General features: G+C 45.8%; 1 protein-coding gene across 1 annotated transcript in view; it reads left to right on the top strand.

Annotated features, from left to right (window-relative positions):
- The window catches only part of LOC106581589 (contactin-5), a 483,973-nt gene that overhangs the window by 433,070 nt on the left and 26,611 nt on the right, over positions 1-24,292 (top strand). The window contains exon 19 of the mRNA XM_082966829.1: positions 16,339-16,573. Coding sequence (XP_082822955.1) covers positions 16,339-16,573 — 235 coding nt within the window. The remainder of the gene's footprint in view (positions 1-16,338; positions 16,574-24,292) is intronic.

Raw genomic sequence — 24,292 nt, 5'->3', positions numbered from 1 at the left:
ACATTGACTCTGTACCGGTACCCCCCTGTATATAGCCTCCACATTGACTCTGTACCGGTACCCCCTGTATATAGCCTCCACATTGACTCTGTACCGTAACACCCTGTATATAGCCTCCACATTGACTCTGTACCGGTACCCCCTGTATATAGCCTCCACATTGACTCTGTACCGGTACCCCCTGTATATAGCCTCCACATTGACTCTGTACCGGTACCCCCTGTATATAGCCTCCACACTGACTCTGTACCGTACCACCCTGTATATAGCCTCCACATTGACTCTGTACCGGTACCACCTGTATATAGCCTCCACATTGACTCTGTACCGGTACCCCCTGTATATATCCTCCACATTGACTCTGTACCAGTACCCCCCTGTATATAGCCTCCACATTGACTCTGTACCGGTACCACCTGTATATAGCCTCCACATTGACTCTGTATCGGTACCCCCTGTATATATCCTCCACATTGACTCTGTACCGGTACCCCCTGTATATAGCCTCCACATTGACTCTGTACCGGTACCCCCTGTATAGAGCCTCCACATTGACTCTGTACCGGTACCCCCTGTATATAGCCTCCACATTGACTCTGTACCGGTACCCCCTGTATATAGCCTCCACATTGACTCTGTACCGGTACCCCCTGTATATAGCCTCCACATTGACTCTGTACCGGTACCCCCTGTATATAGTCTCCACATTGACTCTGTACCAGTACCCCCTGTATATAGCCTCCACACTGACTCTGTACCGGTACCCCCTGTATATAGCCTCCACACTGACTCTGTACCGGTACCCCCTGTATATAGCCTCCACACTGACTCTGTACCGGTACCCCCTGTATATAGCCTCCACACTGACTCTGTACCGGTACCCCCTGTATATAGCCTCCACATTGACTCTGTACCGGTACCCCCTGTATATAGCCTCCACATTGACTCTGTACCGTAACACCCTGTATATAGCCTCCACATTGACTCTGTACCGTAACACCCTGTATATAGCCTCCACATTGACTCTGTACCGTAATACCCTGTATATAGCCTCCACATTGACTGTTATTTTCACAATCATTTTTCTGTTTTCTTTTTATTTTGTATTTCTTTACTTATCTATTGTTTACCTAATACCTTTTTTTTTTACTTAAAATTGCACTGTTGGTTAGGGCTTGTAAGTAAGCATTTCACAGCGAGGCAAAACTAACATGGCGGTGTTCGCCAATCTCATTGGAATAAAGACCTCCTCTATTCCTGTCATTATTGTAAGAGCTTGTGATACCTCACATCTCAAAACAGTGTTACTTAATGTTAGATCCCTCACTTCCAAGTTAGTCATAGACAATGAACTAATCACTGATCATAACGTTGATGTGATTAGCCTGGCTTTAGCATGGCTTAAGCCTCATGATTTTACTGTGTTAAATGAGGCCTCTCCTCCTGGTTACACTAGTGACCATATCCCCCGTGCATCCCGCAAAGGCGGAGGTGTTGCTAACATTTACGACACATTTCAATTTATAAATAAAAATGTTAAACAGTGCGATTTTGTCTTTTGAGTTTCTAGTCATGAAATCTATGCTGTCTACTCAATCACTTTTTATAGCTACTGTTTACACGCCTCCTATGCCGTATACAGCGTTCCTCACTGAGTTCCCTGAATTCCTAATCAGACCTTGTAGTCATGGCAGATAATAATCTAATATTCACATGGAAAAGTCCAAAGACCCAGTCCAAAAGGCTTTCGGAGCCATCATCGTCTCAGTGGGTTTTGTCCAACATGTCTCCAGAGCGACGCATTGCCATATATTAGAAAACAAATTACAAATTATTCTTTGAATCTCCAAGACTCAGAGTCTGCATAGAACTGCCAGGACGTAAGATCAATGGAGACACTCACGTTTTTTAATCCTGTATCTCTTGACACATTCACGAAAAAATTGTCATGGTATCTAAACTTTCCAGCTGCATAGTGGACTATATTCTAACTAAACTACTGAAAGAGCTACTTCCTGTGCTTGGCCCTCCTATGTTGAACACAATAAACAGCTCCCTGTCCTCCAGATGTGTACCAAACTCACTAAAAGTGGCCATAATAAAGCCTCTCCTGAAAAAAGCCAAACCTTGAACTGGAAATTATAAAAAACAATCGGCCTATATTGAATCTCCCATTCCTCAAAAAAAAGGGGGGAAAAATCTGTTGTGCAGCCTTCCTGAAGACAAATAATAACGTTTCAGTCTGGTTCTAGACCCCATCATAGCACTGAGACTGCACTCGTGAAGGTGGTAAATTACCTTTTAATGATGTCAGACCGAGGCTCTGCATCTGTCCTCGTGCTCTTAGACCTTAGTGCCGCTTTTGACACCATCGATCACCACATTCTTTTGGAGAGATTGGAAACCCTAATTGGTCTACACGGACAAGTTCTGGACTGGTTTAGATCTTACCTGTTTGAAAGATATCAGTTTGTCTCTGTGGATGGTTTGCCCTGTGACAAATCAATTGTATGTTTTGGTGTTCCTCAAGGTTCCGTTTTAGGACCACTATTGTTTTCACTATATATTCTACCTCTTGGGGATGGCATTCAGAAACACAATGTCAACTTTCACTGCTATGCGGACGATACACAGCTGTATATTTTGATGAGACATGGTGAAGCCTGAAAATGTCCTACCCTGAAAGCCTGTGTTTCAGATATAAGGAAGTGGATGGCGGCAAATGTTTAACTTTTAAACTCGGACAAAACAGAGATGCTTGTTCTAGGTCCCAAGAAACAAAGAGATCTGCTGTTGGATCTGACAACTAATCTGGATGGTTGTACAGTCGTCTCAAATAGAAATGTTTAGGACCTCAGCGTTAATCTGGACCCTGATCTCTCTTTTGACAAACATATCAAGGATATTTCAAGGGCAGCTTTATTCCATCTTTGTAAAATTGCAAAAAATCTGAAATCTTTTGTCCAAAAATTATGCAGCTGAATGTATCCATGCTTTTGTCTCTTCCAGATTAGACTACTGCAATGTTCTACTTACCGGCTACCTAAATAAAGCACTAAATAAACTTCAGTTAGTGCTAAACACGGCTGCTAGAATCTTGACTAGAACCCAAAAATGTGATCATATTACTCCTGCTTCCTGTTAGGGCTGATTTTCAAGGTTTTACGGCTGACCTACAAAGCATTACATTCTCAGAATTACTTTCTCATGCCCATCTCTCCGATTTGGTCCTGCAGTACATACCTACACGTACGCCACGGTCACAAGACACAAGCCTCTTTATTGCCCATAGAATTTCTAAGCAAACAGCTGGAGGCAGGGCTTTCTATAGAGCTCTATGTTTATGTAATGGTCTGCCTATCCATGTGAATGATACAGACTCGGTCTCAACCTTTATGTCTTTACTGAAGACTCATCTCTTCATTAGGTCCTATGATTGAGTGTAGTCTGGCCCAGGCGAGCGAAGGTGAACCGCCCTTGCTTTCTCTGCCTGGCCGGCTCCTTTCTCTGCCTCTGACCCTATTACAGGGGCTGAGTCACTGGCTTACTAGTGCTCTTCCATGCCGTCCCTAGGAGGGGTGCGTCACTTGAGTGGGTTGAGTGGTGTGGGGACTGTGCTTTGTCAAAGTGCCGGGGGGCTATGGTCAGTCTATTACATCTGGTGTAATTATCCTGTCTTATCTGGTGTCCTGTGTAAATATAAGTATGCTCCCTCTATTTCTCTCTCTCTCTCCATCTCTCCCTCTCCTCCCGGAGGAACTGAGCCCTAGCACCATGCCTCAGGACTACCTGGCCTGATGACTCCTGCCTGTTTCCAGTCCACCTGGTCGTGCTGCTGCAGGAACCCTGACCTGTTCACCAGAGTTCACCCTTGTCTCGGACATGGTGTCTTCAATTCTCTCTCTCTCTCTCTTGCTCTCTCTCTCTACCACACCTGCTGTCTCGACCTCTGAATGCTCGGCTATGAAAAGCCAACTGACATTTACTTCTGAGGTACACTGACCTGTTTCACCCTCTACCACTGTGAGTATTATTTGACCCTGCTGGTCATCTATGAACAATTGAAAATCTTGAAGAACAATCTGGCCTTATTAATGGCCATGTACTGTTATAATCTCCACCCCTCACAGCCAGAAGAGGACTGGCTCTCCACCCCTCACAGCCAGAAGAGGACTGGCTCTCCACCCCTCACAGCCAGAAGAGGACTGGCTCTCCACCCCTCACAGCCAGAAGAGGACTGGCTCTCCACCCCTCACAGCCAGAAGAGGACTGGCTCTCCACCCCTCACAGCCAGAAGAGGACTGGCTCTCCACCCCTCACAGCCAGAAGAGGACTGGCTCTCCACCCCTCACAGCCAGAAGAGGACTGGCTCTCCACCCCTCACAGCCAGAAGAGGACTGGCTCTCCACCCCTCACAGCCAGAAGAGGACTGGCTCTCCACCCCTCACAGCCAGAAGAGGACTGGCTCTCCACCCCTCACAGCCAGAAGAGGACTGGCTCTCCACCCCTCACAGCCAGAAGAGGACTGGCTCTCCACCCCTCACAGCCAGAAGAGGACTGGCTCTCCACCCCTCACAGCCAGAAGAGGACTGGCTCTCCACCCCTCACAGCCAGAAGAGGACTGGCTCTCCACCCCTCACAGCCAGAAGAGGACTGGCTCTCCACCCCTCACAGCCAGAAGAGGACTGGCTCTCCAGGTTCCTGTTTTTCCTAGCCACCGTGCTTCTACATCTGCATTGTTTGCTGTTTGGGGTTTTAGCCTGAGTTTCTGTATAAGCACTTTGTGACATCTGCTGATGTAAAAAGGGCTTTATAAATACATGTGATTGTTAAACTCAATGTGCTACAGTAGGTTTGAGGTTGGGGAAAAACAAGACTAAAGCAAGAACACAAAATATTCACACAATAGTTAAAAGCCTTAAGGACTTACCAAGATTAAACCTTACAGTATAGCTGCAGAAACAACACCAAATGTGTCTATGCAAAGTGTTCATGCTTGCCATCAAAGAGCGTGACATTTACAAGTAATTTATTTCATTACGGCTTGGAAGCTACAGGGATTCAGCTGGGACTTTGTGGCATTTTGATTTAATTACTGTCTGTTTAGTGTTTCATTTGCAGACATTGATATAATCCTATTACCAAAGAGGTTACGAAAAAAAATTGAAAATATGGAAATTATATGCCTTGTCAATTAAAAAAAAGTTTTGAGCTGGTGAGTTCATGGTGGAGGATGATATCAGTTGATAAAGCCCTTCTAAGTGATTTTGTTTCTGTGTATAGATAAACTGCTGATGGTATTGTGTCATAGGACCATAGATAGGAGGGTCATTTCAAGGAAGCAGTGATGTAGTGGTATAAAAGAATAGGTGTGTTAACGATGTTCCCCTTCCCTGTTTGTGAATAAAGTAACATTCCCTATATTTCTAATGCATTTTTCCTGGAAAGGTGGGTAAACGCTTGAGTAATATGATAATAGTAATATAAGAAGGGTGTTTAAACTGAATTCACGTCTGTTTTCCCTCCACTAGACCGCTAAGGGAAGGTGTGTTTTCCCTCCACTAGACCGCTAAGGGAAGGTGTGTTTACCCTCCACTAGACCGCTAAGGGAAGGTCTGTTTACCCTCCACTACACCGCTAAGGGAAGGTGTGTTTACCCTCCACTAGACCGCTAAGGGAAGGTGTGTTTACCCTCCACTAGACCGCTAAGGGAAGGTGTGTTTACCCTCCACTAGACCGCTAAGGGAAGGTGTGTTTACCCTCCACTAGACGGCTAAGGGAAGGTGTGTTTACCCTCCACTAGACCGCTAAGGGAAGGTGTGTTTACCCTCCACTAGACCGCTAAGGGAAGGTGTGTTTACCCTCCACTAGACCGCTAAGGGAAGGTCTGTTTACCCTCCACTAGACCGCTAAGGGAAGGTGTGTTTACCCTCCACTAGACCGCTAAGGGAAGGTGTGTTTACCCTCCACTAGACCGCTAAGGGAAGGTGTGTTTACCCTCCACTACACCGCTAAGGGAAGGTGTGTTTACCCTCCACTAGACCGCTAAGGGAAGGTCTGTTTACCCTCCACTACACCGCTAAGGGAAGGTGTGTTTACCCTCCACTAGACCGCTAAGGGAAGGTGTGTTTACCCTCCACTAGACCGCTAAGGGAAGGTGTGTTTACCCTCCACTAGACCGCTAAGGGAAGGTGTGTTTACCCTCCACTAGACGGCTAAGGGAAGGTGTGTTTACCCTCCACTAGACCGCTAAGGGAAGGTGTGTTTACCCTCCACTAGACCGCTAAGGGAAGGTGTGTTTACCCTCCACTAGACCGCTAAGGGAAGGTCTGTTTACCCTCCACTAGACCGCTAAGGGAAGGTGTGTTTACCCTCCACTAGACCGCTAAGGGAAGGTGTGTTTACCCTCCACTAGACCGCTAAGGGAAGGTGTGTTTACCCTCCACTACACCGCTAAGGGAAGGTGTGTTTACCCTCCACTACACCGCTAAGGGAAGGTGTGTTTACCCTCCACTACACCGCTAAGGGAAGGTGTGTTTACCCTCCACTAGACCGCTAAGGGAAGGTGTGTTTACCCTCCACTAGACCGCTAAGGGAAGGTCTGTTTACCCTCCACTAGACCGCTAAGGGAAGGTGTGTTTACCCTCCACTACACCGCTAAGGGAAGGTGTGTTTACCCTCCACTACACCGCTAAGGGAAGGTGTGTTTACCCTCCACTAGACCGCTAAGGGAAGGTGTGTTTACCCTCCACTAGACCGCTAAGGGAAGGTCTGTTTACCCTCCACTAGACCGCTAAGGGAAGGTGTGTTTACCCTCCACTAGACCGCTAAGGGAAGGTGTGTTTACCCTCCACTAGACCGCTAAGGGAAGGTGTGTTTACCCTCCACTAGACCGCTAAGGGAAGGTCTGTTTACCCTCCACTAGACCGCTAAGGGAAGGTGTGTTTACCCTCCACTAGACCGCTAAGGGAAGGTGTGTTTACCCTCCACTAGACCGCTAAGGGAAGGTGTGTTTACCCTCCGCTACACCGCTAAGGGAAGGTGTGTTTACCCTCCACTAGACCGCTAAGGGAAGGTGTGTTTACCCTCCACTACACCGCTAAGGGAAGGTGTGTTTACCCTCCACTAGACCGCTAAGGGAAGGTGTGTTTACCCTCCACTACACCGCTAAGGGAAGGTGTGTTTACCCTCCGCTACACCGCTAAGGGAAGGTGTGTTTACCCTCCACTAGACCGCTAAGGGAAGGTCTGTTTACCCTCCACTACACCGCTAAGGGAAGGTGTGTTTACCCTCCGCTACACCGCTAAGGGAAGGTGTGTTTACCCTCCACTAGACCGCTAAGGGAAGGTGTGTTTACCCTCCACTACACCGCTAAGGGAAGGTGTGTTTACCCTCCACTAGACCGCTAAGGGAAGGTGTGTTTACCCTCCACTAGACCGCTAAGGGAAGGTGTGTTTACCCTCCACTAGACGGCTAAGGGAAGGTGTGTTTACCCTCCACTACACCGCTAAGGGAAGGTGTGTTTACCCTCCACTAGACCGCTAAGGGAAGGTGTGTTTACCCTCCACTAGACCGCTAAGGGAAGGTGTGTTTACCCTCCACTAGACCGCTAAGGGAAGGTGTGTTTACCCTCCACTACACCGCTAAGGGAAGGTGTGTTTACCCTCCACTACACCGCTAAGGGAAGGTGTGTTTACCCCCCACTAGACCGCTAAGGGAAGGTGTGTTTACCCTCCACTACACCGCTAAGGGAAGGTGTGTTTACCCTCCACTAGACCGCTAAGGGAAGGTGTGTTTACCCTCCACTACACCGCTAAGAGAAGGTGTGTTTACCCTCCACTAGACCGCTAAGGGAAGGTGTGTTTACCCTCCACTACACCGCGAAGGGAAGGTGTGTTTACCCTCCACTAGACCGCTAAGGGAAGGTGTGTTTACCCTCCACTACACCGCGAAGGGAAGGTGTGTTTACCCTCCACTACACCGTGAAGGGAACTGACTGTGTCAACTGGGGTCTCCTGCATGCCACAAAACTGTGTTAGTGTGCTGTGGTAGAGCCAAGGTCAGGACTAGGCAACCCTGGTCCTGGAGTGTTTGTATTTGTTATATATCCCCATTAGTTCATGCCAAGGCAGCTGCTACTCTTCCTGCCAATTCAGCAGCTACTCTTCCTGGGGTTTATTATTGATCCCCATTAGTTCCTGCCAAGGCAGCAGCTACTCTTTCTGGGGTTTATTATGGATCCCCATTAGTTCCTGCCAAGGCAGCAGCTACTCTTCCTGGGGTTTATTATGGATCCCCATTAGTTCCTGCCAAGGCAGCAGCTACTCTTCCTGGGGTTTATTATGGATCCCCTTTAGTTCCTGCCAAGGCAGCAGCTACTCTTCCTGGGGTTTATTATAGATCCCCATTAGTTCCTGCCAAGGCAGCAGCTACTCTTCCTGGGGTTTATTATGGATCCCCATTAGTTCCTGTCAAGGCAGCAGCTACTCTTCCTGAGGTTTATTATAGATCCCCATTAGTTCCTGTCAAGGCAGCTGCTACTCTTCCTGGGTTCCAGCAAAAAGTATGGCAGTCATACAATTTATCTGTTTTTTTTTAAACCATGCATTACAGAATTCACAACACACTAAGTGTCTCTCCTCAGGCCCATACTCCACTACCACATATCTAAAACACAAAATACATTTGTTAGTGTACGTATATTGAGTATGTTATCATGTGTGTGTATGCATGTGTCTATGCCTATGTTTGTGTTGATACACAGTGACAGTTTACAATCCAGGGTTACTCCAAGCAGTTTAGTCACCTCAACTTGCTCAATTTCCACGCTATTTATTGCAAGATTTAGTTGAGGTTTATTGTTTAGTGAATGATTTGTCCCAAATACAATGATTTTAGTTTTTGAAATATTTGGACTAACGTATCCCTTGCCACCCATTCTGAAACTAACTGCAGATCTTTGTTAAGTGTTGCAGTCACTTCAGTTGCTGTAGTAGCTGACGTGTATAGTGTTGAGTCATCCACATACATAGACACACTGGCTTTACTGAAAGCCATTGAATAAAAAGATTGAATAAAAGTAAGGGGCCTAGACAGCTGCCCTGGGGAATTCCTGATTCTACCTGGATTATGTTGGAGAGGCTTCCAATAAAGAACATTCTCTGTGTTCTGTTAGACAGGTAACTCTTTACCCACCATATAGCAGGGGGTGTAAAGCCATAACACTTATGTTTTTCCAGCAGCAGACTATGATCGATAATGTCAAAAGCCGCACTGAAGTCTAACAAAACAGCCCCCACAATATTTGTATCATAAATTTCTCAGCCAATCATCAGTCATTTGTCCATACTGAAACTTTGTTGTCAATTTTCTTTACTGTAAAATAGCAGTGTATCTGGTCGAAGACAATTTTTTACAAAACTACAAAGGGTTGGTAACAGGCTGATTGGTCGGCTATTTGAGCCAGTGAAGGTTTTTTTTCTACACTGCGTGCACAATTATTAGGCAAGTGAGTATTATGATCTTATCATTATTTCTATGCACATTTTCCAATTCCAAACCATATAAACTTGAATGCTTATTGGATTTAATCATTTTCAGGTGATATGAATTTGTGTAATGAGGGAGGGTGTGGCGAAAGTGAATAACACCTCATGTCAAGGTGTGCATAATTATTAGGCAGCCTCATTACCTCAGGTAACATAGGCCCCAAACAATAGATAACGGAGACTGAAAAGTCAAAAATTGTAAAATGCCTTTCAGACGGATGCAACACTCTTGAAATAGCTAAACTATTGCGGTGTGACCACCGGACAATTAAACGTTTTGTTGCAAATAGTCATCTGGGGCACAAAAAACGCACGGAGAAGAAAAGGCTCAAATTAACTGCAAAAGACTTAAACGTCAAGCTACCTGGAACCCATTATCCTCCAGTGCCACCATATTCCAGAACTGCAACCTACCTGGAGTGTCGAGAAGTACAAGGTGCTCAGTGACATGATGAAGGTCAAGAAGGCTGAAACACAGACAACCACTGAATGAGATTCACAAGTTGAAGCGTCAAGATTTGGTAAAGAAATACCTGAAGACATATTTTTAAAAGGTTTTACAGACAGATGAATTGAGAGTGACTCTTGATGGACCAGATGGATGGGCCTGTGGCTGGATCAATAATGGACACAGGGCACCACTTTGAGTCAGGCGCCAGCAAGGTGGTGGAGGGGTACTGGTATGGGTTGCTATCATTAAGGTTGAGGTTGTTGGACCTTTTCGGCTTGAAGATGGACTAAAACTCAACTCCCAAACCTACTGCCAGTTTCTGGAAGATTCTTTCTTCAAGCAGTGGTACAGGAAGAACTCCTCACCATTCAGGAAGGCCATGATCTTTATGCAGGACAATGCTCCATCACATCCAAGTACTCCACTGCTTGGCTAGCCAGCAAAGGCCTCAAAGATGCCCGAATAATGACCCGGCGTCATTCCTCACCTGACTTAAATCCTATTGAGAACTTGTGGGCCCTTCTCAAACGTGAGATTTACAGTGAGGGAAGACAATAGACCTCTTTGAACAGCATTTGGGAGGCTGTGGTTGCTGCTTCAGCGAAAGTAGATCGTGAACAGATCAAGAAACTGACAGACTCCATGGATGGAAGGCTCATGGCAGTTATTGAAAAGAAGGATGGCTATATTGGTCACTGAATATTTTTGAAAGGCCAACATTTTTATTGAATTGTCATTTTGTGTTACTTATTTGTTACACTTACTCAAAAATGTAAGAATAAACAAGTGAGTTGGGAGAAATTATTTTTGTAATTTAGTTGCCTAATAATTCAGCACACATATATTCCCCTGAGAAAGACAAAACTCAATTTTCCTTTGTTAAACATTCAGGTTTGAGGTTCAATAACATTTTGGATTGACTGAGAGCATTGTGTTTGTTCAACAACAAAATTAATCCTGAGGAACACAAATGTCTAATAATTGTGCACGCAGGTAGCGGAATGACTTTTGCTTCCCTCCACCCTTTCTAGTAGACCTAAATTGAAGATATGGCAAATAGGAGTGGCAATATCTTCCGCTATTATCCTCAGTAATTTTCCATCCAAGTTGTCAGACCTCGGTGGCTTGTCATTGATGATATACAACAATAATTTGTTCACCTCTTCCACACTGACTTTACGGAATTCAAAATTACAATTCATGTCTTTCATAATTTGGTCAGATATACTTGGATGTGTAGTGTCTGTGTTTGTTGCTGGCATGTCATGCCTAAATTTGCTAATCTTGCCAATGAATAAATCATTAAAATAGTTGGCAATATCAGTTGGTTTTGTGATGAGTGAGCCATCTGATTATCTGTGGGTTTAGTGATGAATGATCCATCTGATTATCAGTGGGTTTAGTGATGAATGATCCATCTGATTATCAGTGGGTTTAGTGATGAATGAGCATCTGATTATCAGTGGGTTTAGTGATGAATGAGCATCTGATTATCAATGGGTTTAGTGATGAATGAACCATCTGATTATCAGGGGGTTTAGTGATGAATGAACCATCTGATTATCAGTGGGTTTAGTGATGAATGAACCATCTGATTATCAATGGGTTTAGTGATGAATGATCCATCTGATTATCAGTGGGTTTAGTGATGAATGATCCATCTGATTATCAGTGGGTTTAGTGATGAATGAGCATCTGATTATCAGTGGGTTTAGTGATGAATGAACCATCTGATTATCAGGGGGTTTAGTGATGAATGAACCATCTGATTATCAGGGGTTTAGTGATGAATGAACCATCTGATTATCAGTGGGTTTAGTGATGAATGAACCATCTGATTATCAGTGGGTTTAGTGATGAATGAGCATCTGATTATCAGTGGGTTTAGTGATGAATGAACCATCTGATTATCAGGGGGTTTAGTGATGAATGATCCATCTGATTATCAAGGGGTTTAGTGATGAATGAGCCATCTGATTATCAGTGGGTTTAGTGATGAATGAACCATCTGATTATCAGGGGGTTTAGTGATGAATGAACCATCTGATTATCAGGGGGTTTAGTGATGAATGATCCATCTGATTATCAGGGGGTTTAGTGATGAATGAGCATCTGATTATCAATGGGTTTAGTGATGAATGATCCATCTGATTATCAGTGGGTTTAGTGATGAATGAGCATCTGATTATCAATGGGTTTTGTGAAGAATGAACCATCTGATTATCAATGGGTTTAGTGATGAATGAGCATCTGATTATCAATGGGTTTAGTGATGAATGATCCATCTGATTATCAGTGGGTTTAGTGATGAATGAACCATCTGATTATCAGTGGGTTTAGTGATGAATGAACCATCTGATTATCAGTGGGTTTAGTGATGAATGAGCATCTGATTATCAATGGGTTTTGTGATGAATGAACCATCTGATGGTTTAGTGATGAATGAACCATCTGATTATCAGTGGGTTTAGTGATGAATGAACCATCTGATTATCAGTGGGTTTAGTGATGAATGAACCATCTGATGGTTTAGTGATGAATGAACCATCTGATGGTTTAGTGATGAATGATCCATCTGATTATCAGTGGGTTTAGTGATGAATGAGCATCTGATTATCAATGGGTTTAGTGATGAATGATCCATCTGATTATCAGTGGGTTTAGTGATGAATGAGCATCTGATTATCAATGGGTTTTGTGAAGAATGAACCATCTGGTTATCAATGGGTTTAGTGATGAATGATCCATCTGATTATCAGTGGGTTAAGTGATGAATGAACATCTGATTCAATGAATGAAGGAGCTGAGTTTGCCTTTTTTCCCAAAATTTAATTGAAGATGCTCCAAAGCTTTTTACTGTCTTTATGTCATTTATCTTTGTTTCATAGTGTAGTTTCTTCTTCTTTTTATTCAGTTTAGTAACATGATTTTTCAATTTGCCAATCGGTTGTGCAGCCAGACTTATTTGCCATTCCTTTCGCCTCATCCCTCTCAACCATAGAATTTTTCAATTCCTCATCAATCCACGGGGATTTAAGTTTTTACAGTCATTTTCTTAATGGGTTGATGCTTATAACTGGAATAAGCAATTTCATAAATGTGTAAAGTGCAACGTCTGTTTGCTCCTCATTACACACCACGGACCAGCAAATATTGTTTACATCATCAACATAAGAATCACTTCAAAACTTATTGTATGACCTTTTATACACTATATTAGGCCCAGCCTTTGGAACTTTGGTTTTCCTAGATATGGCTACTATTTTGTGATCACTACATCCGATGGATCTGGATACTGTTTTAGAGCACATTTCTGCAGCATTAGTAAAGATGTGATCAATACATGTTGATGATTTAATTACTGTGCTGTTTGTAACTACCCTGGTAGGTTGATCAGTCCCTGCAACCTGGTTACAGTTTGAAGCTTTTTCTTGTTTTTTCTTATTTACAGCCAACCGGGGAACAGTGGGTTAACTGCCTTGATCAGGGGCAGAACGACAGATTTTTACCTTGTCAGCTTTGGGATTCGATCCAGCAACCTTTCGGTTACTGGCCAAAACACTCTAACCACTAGGTTACCTGCCGCCCCCAAATGTTAATGTTCCTGTATAGAAGGGATGTGGGGAGATCTCAGGGGGATTGGTGTAGCTATGTTATTGGGGAGATCAAATGAAAGTTTATTTGTTACGTTCGCCGAATACAACCTTACAGTGAAACGCTTACTTACAGGTTCTAACCAATAGTGCAAAAAAGGTATTAGGTGAACAATAGGTAGGTAAAGAAATAAAAACAACAGTAAAAAGACAGGCTATATACAGTAGCAAGGCTATAAAAGTAGCGAGGCTACATACAGACACCGGTTAGTCAGGCTGATTGAGGTAGTATGTACATGTAGATATGGTTAAAGTGACTATGCATATATGATGAACAGAGAGTAGCAGTAGCGTAAAAGAGGGGTTGGCGGGTGGTGGGACACAATGCAGATAGCCTGGTTAGCCATTTGGTTACCTGTTCAGGAGTCTTATGGCTTGGGGGTAAAAACTGTTGAGAAGCCTTTTTGTCCTAGACTTGACACTCCGGTATCGCTTGCCATGCGGTAGTAGAGAGAACAGTCTATGACTGGGGGGGCTGGGGTCTTTGACAATTTTTAGGGCCTTCTTCTGACCACCTGGTGTAGAGGTCCTGGATGGCAGGCAGCTTAGCATCAGTGATGTACTTGGCTGTACGCACTACCCTTTGTAGTGTCTTGTGGCCAGAGGTCGCGCAATTGCTGTACCAGGCAGTGATGCAACCAGTCAGGATGCTCTCGATGTTGCAGCTGTAGAACTTTTTGAGGATCTCAGGACCCATTGCAAATCTTTTTAGTTTCCTGAGGGGGAATAGGCTTTGTCGTGCCCTCTTCACGACTGTCTTGGTGTGCTTGGACCATTCTAGTTTGTTGTTGATGTGGACAACAAGGAATTTGAAGCTCTCAACCTGCTCCACTACAGCCCCGTCGATGAGAATGGGGGCATGCTCGGTCCTCCTTTTCCTATAGTCCACAATCATCTCCTTAGTCTTGGTTTCGTTGAGGGATAGGTTGTTATTCTGGCACCACCCGGCCAGGTCTCTGATCTCCTCCCTACAGGCTGTCTTGTCGTTGTTGGTGATCAGGCCTACCACTGTTGTGTCGTCTGCAAACTTAATGATGGTGTTGGAGTCGTGCCTGGCCATGCAGTCGTGGGTGAACAGGGAGTACAGGAGGGGACTGAGCACGCACCCCTGGGGAGCTCCAGTGTTGAGGATCAGCGTGGCAGATGTGTTGCTACCTACCCTCACCACCTGGGGGCGGCCCATCAGGAAGTCCAGGATCCAGTTGCAGAGGGAGGTGTTTAGTCCCAGGATCCTTAGCTTAGTGATGAGCTTTGAGGGCACTATGGTGTTGAACGCTGAGCTGTAGTCAATGAATAGCATTCTCACATAGGTGTTCCTTTTGTCCAGGTGAGAAAGGGCAGTGTGGAGTGCAATAGAGATTGCATCATCTGTGGATCTGTTTGAGCGGTATGCAAATTGGAGTGGGTCTAGGGTTTCTGGGATAATGGTGTTGATGTGAGCCATGACCAGCCTTTCAAAGCACTTCATGGCTAGAGACGTGAGTGCTACGGGTCGGTAGTCATTTAGACTGATTACCTTGGTGTTCTTGGACACAGGGACTATAGTGGTCTGCTTGAAACATGTTGGTATTACAGACTCAGACAGAGAGAGGTTGAAAATGTCAGTGAAGACAATTGCCAGTTAGTCAGCGCATGCTCGGAGTACATGTCCTGGTAATCCATCTGGCCCTGCAGCCTTGTGAATGTTGACCTATTTTAAGGACTTACTCACGTCGGCTACGAAGAGCGTGATCACACAGTCGTCCGGATCAGCTGGTGCTCTCATGCATGCCTCAGTGTTGCTTGCCTCGAAGTGAGTATAGAAGTGATTTAGCTCGTCTGGTGGGCTCGTGTCACTGGGCAGCTCGCGGCTGTGCTTCCCTTTGTAGTCTGTAATTGTTTGCAAGCCCTGCCACATCCGACGAGCGTCGGAGCCGGTGTAGTATGATTCAATCTTAGCCCTGTATTGACGCTTTGCCTGTTTGATGGTTCATCGCAGGGCATAGCAGGATTTCTTGTAAGCTTCCGGGTTAGAGTCCCACACCTTGAAAGCGGCAGCTCTACCCTTTAGCTCAGTGCAAATGTTGCCTGTAATCCATGGCTTCTGGTTGGGGTATGTATGTACAGTCACTGTGGGGACGACGTCCTCGATGCACTTATTGATAAAGCCAGTGACTGATGTGGTGTACTCCTCAATGCCATCGGAAGAATCCCAGAACATGTTCCAGTCTGTGCAGCAAAACAGTCCTGTAGTTTAGCATCTGCTTCATCTCACAATTTTTTTATAGACCGAGTCACTGGTGCTTCCTGCTTTCATTTTTGCTTGTAAGCAGGTTACAAGCTATGTGGGGAGATCTCCGGGGGATTGGTGTAGCTATGCTCAGGGGTCAGACCAAGCAAACTGGTTTCATTTCCATGTACTGTAATTTACTTGGACTGATTTATCTAATTTCTCTACTGTCTTTTTAATTTGCTTTAGGCACAAGTGTCTGCTATAATACTGTAAGCCACAGACTTTCAGCGGGGTAGGCTCCTACAAGGCTACTACCAGGATATAAACACAGTTATTAGAATCAGTGGACTGATATTTCAGTGGATGAAATAATTAATTCAGATATTTAAATGACCTCATGGTGTCGTCATCGATTAGATTTACATGTCCAACAAAACATGGCAAGAATCAACCATCTCATTTCCTGTATTCCAGCCTGTGTCTGAGGAGTTCCAGAATGGCGAGGGTTTTGGCTACATCGTGGCGTTCCGAGCCAATGGGACGCGAGGATGGAAGGAGAAGATGGTGACATCAGCAGATTCCACTACGTACAAGTACAGAGACGAGACCTTCCCTCCCCTCACTCCCTTCGAAGTGAAGGTGGGAGTGTACAACAACAAGGGAGACGGACCCTTCAGTGGTGTGGTCACTGTGTACTCTGCAGAAGGGGGTGAGTTATTGCACTCGCACATCTAAGGACTTCTTTGCAGGGGTTGGAAAGGTTAAAGTTATTCAAAGGGAAGTCAGTCCTTCAAGTCGCCTTACAAATTATATCATTTCTGAAGTCATGTTGCTGACGAAAGCCGAGAGGCTGCAACATTAGTACAAAACGTTCTACTGTCACGTCCTCAGTTCTACTGTCAATTCTACTGTCAGTTCTACTGTCACGTCCTCAGTTCTACTGTCACGTCCTCAGTTCTACTGTCCGTTCTACTGTCACATCTTCAGTTCTACTGTCACGTCCTCAGTTCTACTGTCAGTTCTACTGTCACATTCTCAGTTCTACTGTCAGTTCTACTGTCACGTCCTCAGTTCTACTGTCAAGTCCTCAGTTCTACTGTCAGTTCTACTGTCACGTCCTCAGTTCTACTGTCAGTTCTACTGTCACATTCTCAGTTCTACTGTCAGTTCTACTGTCACGTCCTCAGTTCCACTGTCAGTTCTACTGTCACGTCCTCAGTTCTACTGTCACGTCCTCAGTTCTACTGTCACGTCCTCAGTTCTACTGTCAGTTCTACTGTCACGTCCTCAGTTCTACTGTCAAGTCCTCAGTTCCACTGTCAGTTCTACTGTCACGTCCTCAGTTCTGCTGTCAGTTCTACTGCCACATTCTCAGTTCTACTGTCAGTTCTACTGTCACGTCCTCAGTTCTACTGTCAAGTCCTCAGTTCTACTGTCAGTTCTACTGTCACGTCCTCAGTTCTACTGTCAGTTCTACTGTCACGTCCTCAGTTCTACTGTCACGTCCTCAGTTCTACTGTCAGTTCTACTGTCACGTCCTCAGTTCTACTGTCATGTCTGTTGTGGAATGTCTTGAGTCAAGTATTTGCACAGATACCGGAACTTGTGAATTCAATTTAGACTTTATTACAAACGTAACAGAGCCGAGCCCTTCCATGGAAAAGACAAAAATCCTGCCTTTATAGTATTCTATCTCTGCATAACGTAGAGTCCCCTCCCTCTATATGAAAATAGCTTCCCTTGACCTTTCTCCACCATCTCAGTTGTTGCTTGTTAACGCCCACATCTGACAGCTGTATAGATTATAATGGTAGCAGTGGCCTGGTCCTATATGTTCCATTCCTTATATAGCCATTCTGTCTCAGCTCTTCAAAAGTGGACAGCTTAGATGCTGCTAATAATGGAAATGTAATCATAGTCATGAGTTTTGCTTCCACACGTCCTCAGTTCTACTGTCACGTCCTCAGTTCTACTGTCACGTCCTCAGTTCTACTGTCACGTCCTCAGTTCTACTGTCACGTCCTCAGTTCTACTGTCACTTCCTCAGTTCCACTGTCAGTTCTACTGTCACGTCCTCAGTTCTACTGTCAGTTCTACTGTCACGTCCTCAGTTCTACTGTCACGTCCTCAGTTCTACTGTCATGTCCTCAGTTCTACTGTCAGTTCTACTGTCACGTCCTCAGTTCTACTGTCACGTCCTCAGTTCTACTGTCACGTCCTCAGTTCCACTGTCAGTTCTACTGTCACGTCCTCAGTTCTACTGTCACGTCCTCAGTTCCACTGTCAGTTCTACTGTCACGTCCTCAGTTCTACTGTCAGTTCTACTGTCACTTCCTCAGTTCTACTGTCACGTCCTCAGTTCTACTGTCACTTCTACTGTCACGTCCTCAGTTCTACTTTCAGTTCTACTGTCACTTCCTCAGTTCCACTGTCAGTTCTACTGTCACTTCCTCAGTTCCACTGTCAGTTCTACTGTCACTTCCTCAGTTCTACTGTCAGTTCTACTGTCACATCCTCAGTTCTACTGTCACGTCCTCAGTTCTACTGTCAGTTCTACTGTCACGTCCTCAGTTCTACTGTCAGTTCTACTGTCACTTCCTCAGTTCTACTGTCACGTCCTCAGTTCTACTGTCAGTTCTACTGTCACGTCCTCAGTTCTACTGTCAGTTCTACTGTCACTTCCTCAGTTCTACTGTCACGTCCTCAGTTCTACTGTCACTTCTACTGTCACGTCCTCAGTTCTACTGTCAGTTCTACTGTCACTTCCTCAGTTCCACTGTCAGTTCTACTGTCACTTCCTCAGTTCCACTGTCAGTTCTACTGTCACTTCCTCAATTCTACTGTCACTTCTACTGTCACGTCCTCAGTTCCACTGTCAGTTCTACTGTCACTTCCTCAGTTCCACTGTCAGTTCTACTGTCACTTCCTCAGTTCTACTGTCAGTTCAACTGTCACATCCTCAGTTCTACTGTCACGTCCTCAGTTCTACTGTCAGTTCTACTGTCACGTCCTCAGTTCTACTGTCAGTTCTACTGTCACTTCCTCAGTTCTACTGTCACGTCCTCAGTTCTACTGTCAGTTCTACTGTCACGTCCTCAGTTCTACTGTCAGTTCTACTGTCACTTCCTCAGTTCTACTGTCACGTCCTCAGTTCTACTGTCACTTCTACTGTCACGTCCTCAGTTCTACTGTCACTTCTACTGTCACTTCCTCAGTTCCACTGTCAGTTCTACTGTCACTTCCTCAGTTCCACTGTCAGTTCTACTGTCACTTCCTCAATTCTACTGTCACTTCTACTGTCACGTCCTCAGTTCCACTGTCAGTTCTACTGTCACTTCCTCAGTTCCACTGTCAGTTCTACTGTCACTTCCTCAGTTCTACTGTCAGTTCAACTGTCACATCCTCAGTTCTACTGTCACGTCCTCAGTTCTACTGTCAGTTCTACTGTCACGTCCTCAGTTCTACTGTCAGTTCTACTGTCACTTCCTCAGTTCTACTGTCACGTCCTCAGTTCTACTGTCAGTTCTACTGTCAAGTCTTCAGTTCTACTGTCAGTTCTACTGTCACGTCCTCAGTTCTACTGTCACGTCCTCAGTTCCACTGTCAGTTCTACTGTCACATCCTCAGTTTACATTTACATTACATTTAAGACATTTAGCAGACGCTCTTATCCAGAGCGACTTACAAATTGGTGCATTCACCTTATAATATCCAGAGGAACAACCACTTTACAATAGTGCATCTAAATCTTTAAACGGGGGTTAGAAGGATTACTTTATCCTATCCCAGGTATTCCTTAAAGAGGTGGGGTTTCAGGTGTCTCCGGAAGGTGGTGATTGACTCCGCTGTCCTGGCGTCGTGAGGGAGCTTGTTCCACCATTGGGGTGCCAGAGCAGCGAACAGTTTTGACTGGGCTGAGCGGGAACTGTGCTTCCTCAGAGGTAGGGAGGCGAGCAGGCCAGAGGTGGATGAACGCAGTGCCCTTGTTTGGGTGTAGGGCCTGATCAGAGCCTGAAGGTACGGAGGTGCCGTTCCCCTCACAGCTCCGTAGGCAAGCACCATGGTCTTGTAGCGGATGCGAGCTTCAACTGGAAGCCAGTGGAGAGAGCGGAGGAGCGGGGTGACGTGAGAGAACTTGGGAAGGTTGAACACCAGACGGGCTGCGGCGTTCTGGATGAGTTGTAGGGGTTTAGTGGCACAGGCAGGGAGCCCAGCCAACAGCGAGTTGCAGTAATCCAGGCAGGAGATGACAAGTGCCTGGATTAGGACCTGCGCCGCTTCCTGTGTGAGGCAGGGTCGTACTCTGCGAATGTTGTAGAGCATGAACCTACAGGATCGGGTCACCGCCTTGATGTTAGTGGAGAACGACAGGGTGTTGTCCAGGGTCACGCCAAGGCTCTTAGCACTCTGGGAGGAGGACACAAGGGAGTTGTCAACCGTGATGGCGAGATCATGGAACGGGCAGTCCTTCCCCGGGAGGAAGAGCAGCTCCATCTTGCCGAGGTTCAGTTTCAGGTGGTGATCCGTCATCCACACTGATATGTCTGCCAGACATGCAGAGATGCGATTCGCCACCTGGTTGTCAGAAGGGGGAAAGGAGAAGATTAATTGTGTGTCGTCTGCATAGCAATGAAAGGAGAGACCATGTGAGAATATGACAGAGCCAAGAGACTTGGTGTATAGCGAGAATAGGAGAGGGCCTAGAACAGAGCCCTGGGGGACATCAGTGGTGAGAGCACGTGGTGCGGAGACAGATTCTCGCCACGCCACCTGGTAGGAGCGACCTGTCAGGTAGGACGCAATCCAAACGTGGGCCGCGCCGGAGATGCCCAGCTCGGAGAGGGTGGAGAGGAGCATCTGATGGTTCACAGTATCAAAGGCAGCAGATAGGTCTAGAAGGATGAGAGCAGAGGAGAGAGAGTTAGCTTTAGCAGTGCGGAGAGCCTCCGTGACACAGAGAAGAGCAGTCTCAGTTGAATGCCCAGTCTTGAAACCTGACTGATTAGGATCAAGAAGGTCATTCTGAGAGAGATAGCAAGAGAGCTGGCCAAGGACGGCACATTCAAGAGTTTTGGAGAGAAAAGAAAGAAGGGATACTGGTCTGTAGTTGTTGACATCGGAGGGATCGAGTGTAGGTTTTTTCAGAAGGGGTGCAACTCTCGCTCTCTTGAAGACGGAAGGGACGTAGCCAGCGGTCAAGGATGAGTTGATGAGCGAGGTGAGGTAGGGGAGAAGGTCTCCGGAAATGGTCTGGAGAAGAGAGGAGGGGATAGGGTCAAGTGGGCAGGTTGTTGGGCGGCCGGCCGTCACAAGACGCGAGATTTCATCTGGAGAGAGGGGAGAAAGAGGTCAAAGCACAGGGTAGGGCAGTGTGAGCAGGACCAGCGGTGTCGTTTGACTTAGCAAACGAGGATCGGATGTCGTCAACCTTCTTTTCAAAATGGTTGACGAAGTCATCCGCAGAGAGGGAGGAGGGGTGAGGGGGAGGAGGATTCAGGAGGGAGGAGAAGGTAGCAAAGAGCTTCCTAGGGTTAGAGGCAGATGCTTGGAATTTAGAGTGGTAGAAAGTGGCTTTAACAGCAGAGACAGAAGAGGAAAATGTAGAGAGGAGGGAGTGAAAGGATGCCAGGTCCGCATAGAGGCGAGTTTTCCTCCATTTCCGCTCGGCTGCCCGGAGCCCTGTTCTGTGAGCTCGCAGTGAGTCGTCGAGCCACGGAGCAGGAGGGGAGGACCAAGCCGGCCTGGAGGATAGCGGACAGAGAAAATCAAAGGATGCAGAGAGGGAGGAGAGGAGGGTTGAGGAGGCAGAATCAGGAGATAGGTTGGAGAAGGTTTGAGCAGAGGGAAGAGATGATAGGATGGAAGAGGAGAGAGTAGCGGGAGAGAGAGAGCGAAGGTTGGGACGGCACAATACCATCCGAGTAGGGGCAGAGTGAGAAGTGTTGGATGAGAGCGAGAGGGAAAAGGATACAGGGTAGTGGTCAGAGACTTGGAGGGGAGTTGCAATGAGATTAGTGGAAGAACAGCATCTAGTAAAGATGAGGTCAAGCGTATTGCCTGCCTTGTGAGTAGGGGGGGAAGGTGAGAGGGTGAGTTCAAAAGAGGACAGGAGTGGAAAGAAGGAGGCAGAGAGGAATGAGTCAAAGGTAGACGTGGGGAGGTTAACCTCTATGGGACCGGCGGGACGAATTCGTCCCACCTACGTAACAGCCACTGCCAGCCTGTGGCGCGATTTTCAAAACCTTAAAAATCCTATTACTTCAATTTCTCAAACATATGACTATTTTACAGCCGTTTAAAGATAAGACTCTCGTTAATCTAACCACACTGTCCGATTTCAAAAAGGCTTTACAACGAAAGCAAAACATTAGATTATGTCAGCAGAGTACCAAGCCAGAAATAATCAGACACCCATTTTTCAAGCCAGCATATAATGTCACCAAAACCCAGAAGACAGCTAAATGCAGCACTCACCTTTGATGATCTTCATCAGATGACAACCCTAGGACATTATGTTATACAATACATGCATGTTTTGTTCAATCAAGTTCATATTTATATCAAAAACCAGCTTTTTACATTAGCATGTGACGTTCAGAACTAGCATACCCCCCGGGGAATTCGCTAACATTTTACTAAATTACTCACGATAAACGTTCACAAAAAGCATAACAATTATTTTAAGAATTATAGATACAGACCTCCTCTATGCACTCGATATGTCCGATTTTAAAATAGCTTTTTGGTGAAAGCACATTTTGCAATATTCTAAGTACATAGCCCAGGCATCACGGGCTCGCTATTTAGACACCCGGCAAGTTTAGCACTCACCATAATCATATTTACTATTATAAAAATGTCATTACCTTTTGTTGTCTTCGTCAGAATACACACCCAGGACAGCTACTTCAATAACAAATGTTGGTTTGGTCCAAAATAATCCATCGTTATATCCGAATAGCGGCGTTTTGTTCGTGCGTTCCAGACACTATCCGAAATAGTAAAGAAGTGTCGCGCGCTTGGCGCAATTCCTGACAATAAAATTCAAAGTATTCCATTACCGTACGTCGAAGCATGTCAACCGCTGTTTAAAATCAATTTTTACGTCATTTTTCTCGTAGAAAAGCGATAATATTCCGACAGGGAATCTCCTTTTCGGCAAACAGAGGAAAAAATCCCAAAGGCGGGGGCGGTCGGGGTCACGCGCATAAGCTAGTGTCTCTTGATGGGCCACTTGAGAAAGGCGATAATGTGTTTCAGCCTGGGGCTGGAATGACGACATTCTGTTTTTTCCCGGGCTCTGAGAGCCTATGGAAGACATGGGAAGTGTCACGTTAGAGCAGAGATCCTTAGTAAATGATAGAGATGGAAAACAAGTTCAACAAATGGTCAGACAGGCCACTTCCTGTAAAGGAATCTCTCAGGTTTTGACCTGCCATTTGAGTTCTGTTATACTCACAGACACCATTCAAACAGTTTTAGAAAATTTAGGGTGTTTTCTATCCATATGTAATAAGTATATGCATATTCTAGTTACTGAGTAGGAGTGGTAACCAGATTAAATCGGGTATGTTTTTTATCCAGCCGTGTCAATACTGCCCCCTAGCCCTAACAGGTTAAAGTCACCCAGAACTGTGAGAGGTGAGCCATCCTCAGGAAAGGAACTTATCAAGGCGTCAAGCTCATTGATGAACTCTCCAAGGGAACCTGGAGGGCGATAAATGATAAGGATGTTAAGCTTGAAAGGGCTGGTAACTGTGACAGCATGGAATTCAAATGAGGAGATAGACAGATGGGTGAGGGGAGAAAGAGAGAATGTCCACTTGGGAGAGATGAGGATTCCAGTGCCACCACCCCGCTGGCTCGATGCTCTAGGGGTATGCGAGAACACGTGGGCAGACGAGGAGAGAGCAGTAGGAGTAGCAGTGTTATCTGTGGTAATCCATGTTTCCATCAGCGCCAGGAAGTCTAGGGACTGGAGGGTAGCATAGGCTGAGATGAACTCAGCCTTGTTGGCCGCAGACCGGCAGTTCCAGAGGCTGCCGGAGATCTGGAACTCCACGTGGGTCGTGCGCGCTGGGACCACCAGGTTAGAGTGGCAGCGGCCACGCGGTGTGGAGCGTTTGTATGGCCTGTGCAGAGGGGAGAGAACAGGGATAGACAGACACATAGTTGACAAGCTACAGAAGAGGCTACGCTAATGCAAAGGAGATTGGAATGACAAGTGGACTACACGTCTCGAATGTTCAGAAAGTTAAGCTTACGTTGCAAAAATCTTATTGGCTAAAATGACGAAAATGATACAGTACTGCTGGCTGGTGGAGTAGGCTAGCTAGCAGTGGCTGCGTTGTTGACTTTGAACGTGTAGCTGGCTAGGTAACCTCGATAGTTTCAGTACTACACCTTGTCATGATACAAAAGCAACTTT

The sequence above is a fragment of the Salmo salar genome, chromosome 20 (genome assembly GCF_965601325.2).
Source record: "Salmo salar chromosome 20, fSalSal1, whole genome shotgun sequence".
Classification (NCBI taxonomy): domain Eukaryota; kingdom Metazoa; phylum Chordata; class Actinopteri; order Salmoniformes; family Salmonidae; genus Salmo; species Salmo salar.
This window is presented reverse-complemented; position numbering and strand designations above follow the sequence as displayed.